Source organism: Buceros rhinoceros, unplaced genomic scaffold (genome assembly GCF_000710305.1).
Source record: "Buceros rhinoceros silvestris isolate BGI_N320 unplaced genomic scaffold, ASM71030v1 scaffold9307, whole genome shotgun sequence".
NCBI classification, from domain to species: Eukaryota; Metazoa; Chordata; class Aves; order Bucerotiformes; family Bucerotidae; genus Buceros; species Buceros rhinoceros.
Window position 1 is genome coordinate 20584 of NW_010420387.1, and position 11304 is coordinate 31887.

At 40.4% G+C, this 11304-nt stretch overlaps 2 gene segments (V, D, J or C); one reads left to right on the forward strand and one right to left on the reverse strand.

Moving 5' to 3' along the window:
- Positions 1-3140, forward strand: part of LOC104496210 — a 17318-nt gene extending 14178 nt beyond the window's left edge. Inside the window, 1 exon segment of the C gene segment in view lies at positions 2929-3140. Within this exon segment, the coding sequence occupies positions 2929-3140 (212 nt within the window).
- A 3354-nt stretch (positions 3141-6494) lies between these two features.
- On the reverse strand, positions 6495-7071 carry LOC104496211. The segment is given in 3 exon segments: positions 6495-6598; positions 6660-6935; positions 7029-7071. Coding segments are annotated over 3 exon segments (423 nt in total).
- Positions 7072-11304: the final 4233 nt, after the last annotated feature.

An 11304-nucleotide genomic window follows, 5' to 3' on the forward strand; every position in this document is an offset into this window, starting at 1 on the left:
TCCTGCAATGTCTCCTATGAGCATCAGTCCCTTGGATTGTCTCCCAGGATGACACATCCCCTTCCTGGACTTTTCACATGGAATATTGAAATTTCTCCCTCCCATTTTGTTATGAGGAGGGGTGTATTTAGAGATAGTCTCTGTAGTATTGTGACATATATTCAACAGTTTGGTCCTGGGACCCAGGTGACGATACTAGATAAGGAAAGAAGCCCGCACTTTTAAGAAATACATGATAGTGGAATTTTAATTTTTTCTAGGACAAAAATAAATATTTTGTATGAAAACTGGGCAAGAAGAAAGTGAGTAGAAATAGGCGCAGGATAGGTGAGTTCCAGAAACTGATCTGTTCTTTAGCACAGCTTACTGATGGCAGAAAGGAGAGAGATTCCCTGTTTCTGCTTTTATTTACAGAAGGTGTCTAGACTGAATTCTGAAGCTAAGACTGAGAACAGGAGTCAGGCAGTGTGATTACACTTCAGTCTGCTGGACTGTGAAATGGTAGGATGCATGATAGCAAGTGGCCTAAAAGAAGAGAAGTGTCTGGGACGCTTAACAGTCAGGGGTTTGTTAAATCCCATGCCTAAAAGCAGTATTTGTAGGTTCATGGGGAAGAGTATGCTTCACATCAAAACAGATTAAATGAAAATATTGGTTTTGTCAAGCTTGAATGAAAGGGAAGTAAAGATAGTGAAGGACTGCAAGGGAAGGAAGAAGAGGATGCTCCCTGTGGTCCTGGTATTTCAGTGCTGTAGACATTACCTAAGTGAGGTAGCATACTGCATCTCCAGGGGCTAGGACATCTCTTTCAGGGGTGGGGAACCTTTCAGGAGTGGCTTTTCTGCGTATGGTAGGTTAAGAAACAGAAATTTTGTGCCAATAAGGAGGAGGAAGAGAGAACAAGCTCCTCCGAAAATTTTTATGTGAAGGTCAGCAGTAACACTATCTTTTGAGAAAGGAATATGGCTCACTGTTCTAGATAAGAAAACAAAAGTGCAGTGGAAGGGCTTGAGTCAGCAGAGCTTCACTAACAAGGCTAAAGGTGGCTGTTCAGGAAAGACAGGTCAAAAAAGAGGGAGATAGTAAAGACTGTGAAGAAAAAGGGGACAAATTAACCAATTGAACTGTTGTTATTAAATTTGCCCTGCGAATAGGACAGCTTGGTGGTGATAAATCCCTGGAGAAAGCCAGCCAGCAAGCAAGCAAGCTTAACAGAATAAACAGAAAGAAGTGGGAAGGATGAGAGAAGAACAGAGACCACAAGTCAGGAAGAATATTTAGTGCTCTGCAGTGCAGAACTCCCAGGGGCTCTACTCAGTGTTCACGGAGTCTGCTGGCTCTATTCTACCAGAAATTAACCGTGTGACTGACAAAGCCTTTTCCCCAGGTTTAAACTGCCTGCAGAATGAACACTTAACTTTCCTTAAGCAGAGTGGAAATGGCATTAGCAGTGCAGAATCAAGCCTTCACAATTTCAATCCTTATTTTGCTCAACAGGTGTGTGGTGGCGGGGGGGGGTGTGTGTGTATTACTGTATTATGCCTTTGTGCTCTGGATGTGAGCAACATTTTGTGACCGGAACTAAGCTGACTGACTTAGGTAAGAAAACATGGCTTACTATTTCTTCGCTAAATAACAAAACACATTCACTGTTGTTCTTCTGGTAAACTTGCTAGGTTAAGATTTTATAGGTTATATGTTTGGGGGGCTGTCAATTTGTTTGCTGGTTTATTTTTATTTTTACAATTGTAGGAGAAGGAGAAGGAGAAGGAAAGATTGAGGTGAAATAAGCCAAAAAAAATATCAGAAAAATCATGACTCAGGACCTGAGGAGACAGACATACACATAAGGAGATAAAGATAACAGAGGATGAAAGCAGAGGATCAGTTTGACCCCTTTCTTATTGTATAGTTTAAAACAACAAACCAGAGAACTAAATTCTCCTTTTCCATTAACACCTCAGCTTTAGTAAGCTTGGCTATTTGGTCAGTATCCAGAGAAAAAGGTTTTACTCGCTCTGTACCTTTATGTTTTTAATCCTGGATCCGCACTCTGTTCAAGTAACCTGTTGATTTTTATTTAAATGGCATATATAGCATGGCATAGTTAGTACATGCTCTGTTAGGAAGACATGTAAATACATGTAAATATACATATTATATATATGACATGCACAATACTACATATATGTATAATATATGTAAATATAATTGTCTTTCAGACCGAAGATCACGATCCTTCATGCTCAGCACTGTAGGTCACATTGAATTCACCATCCAGCCTCCAACACACGTATCTACAAAATCCCACATGATCTGATATTTAGATGTATGAGGGTAAAGGCTCCGGGCTGTACTGCTTTCTGTTTCAGGGAAGAATGATGAAATCATACCCCCATCTGTGGCCATCTTTTCCCCATCAAAGCAAGAGATCCAACAGAGGAGCAAGGCCGGTAGCTGCTAGCCAATCAACATTTCATCACAGAAATGTCACTTAGGACGGCAGACCTACCCGGAGCATGAAGATGTGTGTTGATACACTAGCAATGAGTAGAACACTTTGCTCAGTCTCTGACTCCACTTTCTATAGCATGTTATCTCCTTAAATATACTGCAGCTTTAGTATAAATAATATTCCCATGAGAAAGACTTGAAATCCAGTTTCATTTGATACCCCAACTTCTCAGTCTTCAGATGAATTTCTAATCAGTCATACCAATGTGAATGTGAAAACTCTAATGCAATTAATACTCGACGTGATTTTTCAGCTAAGGGCAGCTAAGTTATAACCCGTGCAAAAGAGCACTGGACAAGTTCTCTTAATCAGCAGAATGAAGAAAAAATAAGGCCTGGTCCAGTAAAGTTTTCTAAAGAAATGTTTATTATGTCTGTTGGTTTTTACTTACTTTGTTCTCTCTTACTTTTCAGAAATCTATCAGAGAAGTGCTACAGCTGGAAAGTTTGTGTGCATTGCGCTCATTTTCATGAGCGTTCTGTATGGGATGTTTGTGATGGGGCCAATGCTTAGGTCCAAGGAGAGGAACAAGAGTTCTACTCTGTACATATTTGTCCTGATTATTTTTAACTGTGCAGGAGATCTCTTTGGCCAAAATGATGTCTTGAAGTTGACTTTTATATAAACCCACTTCTCTACAATTATATTGTGTCTCTCATCACTTTCAAGAAAACAAGCTAGTGAGAAAGAATAGGAGGGTTTTCGACAAAAAGTGAGAAAGATGTCCAGGGAGATTCTGCACAAGACAACAAAGAAAGTCTGAAGTGTGGTCTTCCAAAGAAAAGAGTAAAAAGGAAAATTAGGGCAAATGAGAAAATAAGAAAAAATAAGAAAGCCCAAGAAAAACAAAAGAGGAAAGCAGAAAGGATGCAACTCAGAAAAAGGAAAATAATCTAATCTGTGGGGGAGGAGGAAGGGGAACCAGAGCGTGTTTTTTTAAATCTGTGTTTGTGGGCACCACTTCTGTGCAGCATAAACTGTGAAACCAAGGGACCACTGATCCTGGAGAGTGTTTCTGGAGATCTTTGATCCACTTTTCATTTCACTAAGCTGTTACCTTATGGCACAAGTTAAACAACTGGCAATTCACAGTTAGCTCACTCGGGCATAAATGGAGAACAGACACTTATTATGTATCGCTGTATCCTAAACAGAGGCAGGAATAACACAGGCCAAGACAGATGAGTGCTTGTTGAGCTCTGGAAGAACAGTACCTAGGAATGCAATAGCAAGGCAGAAGGAGTAAGAGACATAGAGTGAAAATTCCCTGAAGGGAGATTCTGTCTAGCACAGCCAGGGTCTCCAACAGAAGGGGGAAGTATCTCTGAGGGCCTCAGCAGAAAATGGTACCTCAGAATCAGAGCAGATGATGTGCCCAAATGCACTTGAAAAGATCTCTTTAAGGGAACAGCAGCTGAATTTTAGCAAAACAGGATGTGGTTCGACATTTACCCGAAAAGCCGTTTTGGTAATGCCTCAGCCTCTCTTACCGCAAGACCCCCCCAGCCTCTCAGGATGAGGCACAGGGTGCAGCTCTCTGTTCACCATATTACAATTGGACAGAAATAGTGACACAAACAGGCCCTATGAAAGCTGGTGGGTTTTTTGACTCATGTTATCACACGATCTTGTTACTGAAGTCTACAAATGGATTTTGCATGTGCAGCTGCTGTTTCTGTGGTGCAACACACCAAAAACGAAAGAATTGCGGGTTTGGCGGAGTTGCTGACCTGCATTTACAAATTGGAAAAAAAAACAAAACCCCACACTTTTTCTAAGTGTCTTAAAAAGCAAAGCAAGATGATAAAAATCATATACTTGTAGAAAAATTTTGATGGGAGGGACTTTTGGAGGTTTCTCAATCCAAACTGCTGTTCGAAACAGGGCTGACTCCAAAGCTAGATCATGTTTCTCAGAGCTTTGCCCAGGTGATTTCTGAGTATCTTCAAGGTCAGAGATTTAACCGGCTCTATTAGAAACCTGCTCCAGTGCTGAAGCACCCGCAAGAGGAAATATATTTTTGTTATGTCGAATATTCATCTTGCTGCTGCTTGTTGCACTGTGCTCCCACTGTGCCCCTCTAAGACTCCAACTCTGCTCAGGCAATTGGAGTCATGCAATTGCCACCCTTTAGCCTTGTCCCCTCCAAAAGGAACAAAGTCAGTTCCTCGGCCTCTCCTCTTACATTTCTGCTTCAGCCCTCTGATCATCTTAGTGATCCTTTCTGGGGGTCGCTGCAATTTGCTGATGTCTCTGTTGTACTGGGGTTGGAGCGGGGCGGGGGTGTGTGTGGACAAGAGAGGTGGTATTCCCAACATAGCCTCAAAATGCTTCGACCTGCTGACTGCGTTCTTGCTAATGCAATTAGAAATGTAATTAGGCTTCGTTGCTGAGAGGGCTTGCTGCTTATTCATGTTCACTTGCTTTTCTGCAAAGCTGCTCCCTAGCCAGTCAGCTGATATTTAAAGGATATTTTAAAGGATATTTTCCCAAGGGACAGTTAAAGGATCTTTTCCCAAGGGATGTGCCTGTAATCCAATAACTCATTTCCCAATGAGGAAATGCTGTGCAGTAATTACAAATCCAAATTTTCCCTTGAAGATCAGTATGTTTATCCTGCATGTGTGTTAATATAGACACTCCTTTGCCCAACAGCATTTACAATATGATTTGACATAATTCAGACTGGGATAAAAATAATCTCAGAATGTGAAATGCTCTGTCTAATTATGGAATGTTCCCATTCTACATCCTTTCTTTAAACCTTTCCAAAACCCTCTGACTGGAAATGCTCTACTATTATCATTCTTTATTTCAGATCTAGCAAATTATGCAGAGGACTTTTACACATCACGAGAGCTTTGCTTAGTGCTTTCTTGCTTTAGGACAAGTTAGGACAATTTGTTATATTATCACCATGGAATGCTGACACTAAAGATGGTCTCATGCTATGACTAACACCACTGAATCAATGACTCTGTCTGGAAGAATGGTGGTGCTGGTAGGTCTTTTTGTGTGAGACACGAGACTCTTCATGCAAAGCCTGTAATATTCTATCAGGGAGAGGTTATATAGTAAACAAAATTACATTAACACCCTGATCGTTCCTTCCTCCACATTTTTGTCTTCAAAATATGGGTGTTCTCTGGAGCAGTGTTCGTATTATGGCTCAGCCCAAAGTCAGAGAGAAATACAAGACCTTGAGGAACACCACAAAGTTGCCTGGGAGAAAAAAAAAAACCCTCAGAACTCAATCATAGAGACAAAGAATAAACCAGAGTAATATAGACTGTTGCTGCATGTTAGGTTGTATGAGGCATAAAGAGGCAGATGTGACACACACAGAGGCATGTGCTTCGCTAAGTAGCCAGAAGGAAACTGGATAGTCAGAACAATTCCTGAATAAATGGAAATCTACATTTTATTTTTCTTGCATGTGAATTCATTCTAAGTTTTATGGCACGTTTTACCATCTCCCTTTTCTGCTTATATCCTCCACATACATGTAACCTTTCAGGACATTAGCAGGGTAAGAGCTGCTGGTTTGTCATTTTACTCCAATCTGTAGCATGTTAGTTCTGTTTACCTTCTATTCTTACAACAACTTTTCTTCAGGCCCCTTCTTGTTACTATTGACAGTCTTGGTCCTACAGATTATTTGTGATTAGGGTAACCTTTCTAAGCACACTGAAAGCCCTTTCACTGTTTGATAATATTCAGAGAGGAATGAGAGTGCACATACAAGTCACTACCTCCAAAGTATTTCAGACTTAGACATATGTAAATTTCAAGTAACTCTTATGTGTCAGGTAAGAAAATGGTTTGGGGACAATAATTTCTGGCTCTGTGGTTTCCATTTTCTTTATTTCATGTCTGCATTTGGTTAAAAACCTTTACTGATTGTTCTGATGAGATAGAGTACAAATAGCTGATCAGGAAAGGGGAGTTTGGCAATTAACCTGCCATTCAATGGCCTATTCTATCTCTTGTTCCAGCTGCTTGGCAACACCTGGTTGGTGAAGAGGCTATTGGCCCCCACACCCTTTTCCTGTGCTGAGAGCGGCTCCCTTCTGAAGGAAGGTGCTGGAAAGGAGAGCAAGTTTATGTAAAGATAACAAGTGACTTTGAAGTGTTGTGCTCTCACTGCTAGCACAGAAGTAGACAGCTGAATAATTCATCTTCGCAGATAAAATATTCAGATGGAAGTCTGAGATGTTTAACCGCTTCGCTTCGTATCCAGTGGGAATGTCACCTTCTTGTTGATCATTTTCACCATAGGAATAATAGATCAATTGCAGCCCCTTCCCCGGCTGCTGCAGATACCAGTACATGTAATTGTGCCTATCATTTTGACTGCATGTCAGAATAGCTCTCTCATCTTCTTTCAGCACAAGACTTGAGGTTTGGGTGATGTCAGCTCCTATAAGACAAAGCAAAACACAATCAGAGGAAACCAAGTAAACTACATTCTCCTCACAGCAGAGCAGGTATCGTGGCTCTACTGATTTCTTACTTGCTCCAAAGAAAAACATGGCCACACACCAAGCTGTCCACATCCTCACTTCTGCCTCGGTAGTCAGTGAGCATGCCCCTGTAAGGGATTTATATATGTCTGCCACACACGTTTCTCGTAAACCAATAGCAGAGATCCCTGTAACAGCTAGATCTATGCTGAGAAGCAAGCTCCTTCCTGCAAGAAAGTTCAAGCAAACACTTTGTTTGAAGTCTATCTCTTGAAAACACCCTGAAAGTTTCAAAATGACTCAGATGGAATTTTTTCTTATTCTCTCGGACAGGGTATTGCCACATATGAAAACTGTCTTTTTACTTATTCTTGTAGATTTTGTTTTACTTTTTGATATTTTGTTTCCAGAATAAAACAGAAAACGTTTAATGTAACCAAGTAAAGTGTTTGGGGTTTTTTGTTGTTGTTGTTGGTTGGTTTTTGGTTTGGGTTTGGTTTTTTTTTTTTTGTGTTGGTGACTGATGTAATTTTTCGTTCTGAAAAAAGACCAAATACAATACATATTCCACACTGTAATTATTTTTATTTCTACTCCTTCTCCACCTGTCAGATACATGATCTTATTTAGGGAAGAGATTTATATAGGAGCCTGCGTAGCCTTAGGACGCACTAACAGTGAAGGAAACTTGCGTTGCTCTAACATCTAACAACTTACTTTCCCTTCGTTGTCCCAGCAGCACCTGTACTAGTTATAACCCCAACTTCCAGCATTCAGAGCGATACCATGGTCTCTGATTGATACAATCTTTAAACCTGTGTTAAGAAGGCTGATCACTGTCCTTCCATGGTATTTTGGATGCAGGGTAGAGCAATCACAGCAGTCGTAATTGCCATCTTTAGCTTTGAAATGAGATCCCAGAGACCAATGCCCAAATCAAACAACCTAAGATCTGTGCTACTGAAGCTATTCTTTCTTATTGAAATGAAAGGCTACCATCTGGTGGAATAAATGGGTGTTTACAGCGATCCTTAGGGGCTGTATTTCCCACAGTTCTCTATTTCTGTATTGGCAGAACTACCTGGAAAGGTGACTGAAACTAATGCACCAGAGAGACATACGTCTCTCGTTAAACCGGTGACTGTGAAACGCTGAATTGAGAGTGTCTACTCAGAAATACAACAGTTCGTTACCTGTAGGAGAAATATCTCAGAGCTTGTACTGCGAATGTCACAAAGCTGGCATAATGCAGCGGAGGCAGGGAACTAGTGAGTGAGGCGGCTGATGAGGTTCCTAACTAGCCATGCTGTAGAAGTTGTCCTAAGATCCAGATAAACGGGCTGGAAAGAGAAACCTCCTTTCACACAGGACACATAGAGTTTTCCTCTGGGTTTATGCAGGATTGAGGGCAGAGGAGTGGCTTTCATCAATGTAATAGGTAAAATATTCTAGGAGAATATCTAGATTCAAATCTGAATCCAGACAAACCAACTCTCTACTGTGCTGTGTTGTGGGGTATTGCAAAGTGAATAATGATAAAGTTTTTCTACCGTATAAAAAAATACATATTTATACCCTAGACTTTTCACATGGGACAGATTCTGTCTGATCATTAAATATTTAAGTATTCAATACAAAGTGAAAGAATTTAAAGAGGAAAATCTGATCCACAACATCCTGTTGTTACTCACCAGTTGTTAAATCAAGGCCAAAGCAAGCAAGGAGAGGAGTAAAACCTAGTCTGTGAATTTCTAGCTGTTTTACTTCCAGAAATACTAAGTGTGGGCAGCTGGAGGGAGAGACCTCATCACCTAATCCCGGCAGTGAGTTTGTTGGGAGGTTGGACTTCTTGATGAAGTTGTAAAAATAAAAATACCAAAATGTCTTGCTGTGGCTCAGAGCGTAACACCACGTGGGCAACCAGCAGTTCAAGGCTGTGAGAGCCTTACTACCACAGCGTGGGAATGGAAGGGGCTCCATGAACTGGGTATCTAGGATCATACGAAAGCTTCATTTGAGGGCATATAAAGCAACCGTTTTGAAAAAACTGCAGCCCTGTGGGATCAGACCACTCCACACTGCAACTTCCTGACGGGATGGAGGTGCATATTCAGATTAGTACGCTCTATCTACCCAGGTACAGACATACGAACACATTAATAGCCATGTCCCATAGCTGGACCATTCCCCACAAATGCCACGATTATCCTTTTACCCAGTTATTTTTTGATTTTTGTGTGACTCTGAAATTACAAAATATGGGAAAAAAAGTATTAGTAGCAGTATGGCTAATATTTACAAGGACAATCCATAAATGCAAATATGTCTTTCAGAAAAGAAAATTATATTACAATTTAAAAAAAAATAGAGTTGATGTTAGGAAGCATTTCTTTACCAGGAGGGCGGTCAACACTTGAACAGGCTTCCTGGAGAGCTGGTCAATGGCTCGTGGCTGTCAGTGTTTAAGAGGCATTTGGACAATGCCCTTAATAACTTGCTTTAACTTCTGGTCAGCCCGGAAGTGGTCAGGCAGTTGGACTAGATGATCATTGTAGATCCCTTCCAACTGAAATATTCTATTTCTTTTCTCTTCTTTTCTCTTCTTTTCTCTTCTTTTCTCTTCTTTTCTCTTCTTTTCTCTTCTTTTCTCTTCTTTTCTCTTCTCTTCTTTTCTCTTCTCTTCTTCTCTTCTCTTCTTTTCTCTTCTTTTCTCTTCTTTTCTTTTCTCTTCTTTTCTTTTCTTTTCTTTTCTTTTCTTTTCTTTTCTTTTCTTTTCTTTTCTTTTCTTTTCTTTTCTTTTCTTTTCCTTTCCTTTCCTTTCCATTCCATTCCACGCTATGTACACTATGGATCTCCCAGAAACTGGGCTTAGACATGCAGTCTACTCAGTAGTGTCGCAAAAGTGATTTGGGATTTTCATTGACCGAGGAGGAAAGGGACACAAGGGTAAATTTACAAAAGGTTTATTTTATGATCATGAGACACACACACCCCTCCATAAGAGCAGGAAAGGTGATCACAGGGGTGTTCCAAGTTTATATAATTTTATAATCCAAGAGTTTATATATATATTATAAAAGTTTATAAATCAAATGCTAAACATAATCATCCAATCGCACAAAAACCCCACATTCACTTCCTTTGAAGTGTTCTCATGCGTTCCATGATGTGCCAGCTAAGCAGCATGGTTGTTAAAACATGACCTTCTGTGTTCAGATGTTCCCCTTCGCTTGCCAAATACAAGTTAATGTTTCTTCTTCTTCTCTAGGGCATCCTGCTCATGTCTCCTGTTGCTGGCCCCTCTGACCTCGGATTAGGATATTCTGTATATTCTGCTAGTCTGGGGTTGAAATAATGATGTCATACTGAGGATGAATTTTTAAAGCCTTGTTATGCATTCACAGATTAATCCAAAGGCACAGTTTAACGCTGCAGCAATTTCTGTCAAACTTTGCACGGTGGCTGAATACAATACTTTCACTTTTCTAGTAGTAACGGTCTTCTACATTGGAACGCATCACAATGTTATGTGGCAACAGAATGAGTCAGAACACTTAACCGACCACACATCACTGCAAAATTACTCACAAAACACAGAACAAAATTGTTTATTTTCCACTTGAGGAGTAAGAAGATCTGGGTCACCCAGTGGTCCCCCAATCATTAGGCAGGAGCCAAGGGAAGAGTGGGAACCTGTGACTGGAGGTGGCAGGAAACAGGATTCACTCCCTTTGGTGATACCTCCTCTGAAGTCCATCAAGTTCTAACACGAAACTGCATTTTCAATTCCTTCTATTTTTTTACCACAGCTCAGAACTTGTGAAATATTAGGTACACATTTCCACATTCTCCAATAATAAAACATTAGATATGCTTTCTTGTTCTTTGTCCAGACTATGTAGTCGTCAATTCCTTGGTCTTTCTCCTGCCAGGTTGGACAACAGTAATAAGCCTCACCAAGTGATACATCCAACACATTACAGAAGTTACAAATAGCATACGCATCGTACGGACGGAGCAGTAATCTGCCCTGCCTTCCTCCAGCTCAAAACCAGCATCAGGTGATAAAAAGAAGACACAAGCCTAAGTGTAAGATTTTTCACTTCACACAGGAAGGTCCCTCCAAGACCACAGCAGCATTTATATGGAATAAGGTCATCTTCCTCCAGCAGTAAAAGCTTTAAAATTCCAGTGTGCACATCCACTTACAAGAACATGTGTTTCAGAAACAGGACCACAGCATTTTATCACAGTTTTCCATGTTTCTGTGTGATTAAATTTGGGGTATTTTATTAGATAGGGGAATAAATAACAATCGTTCCTTAA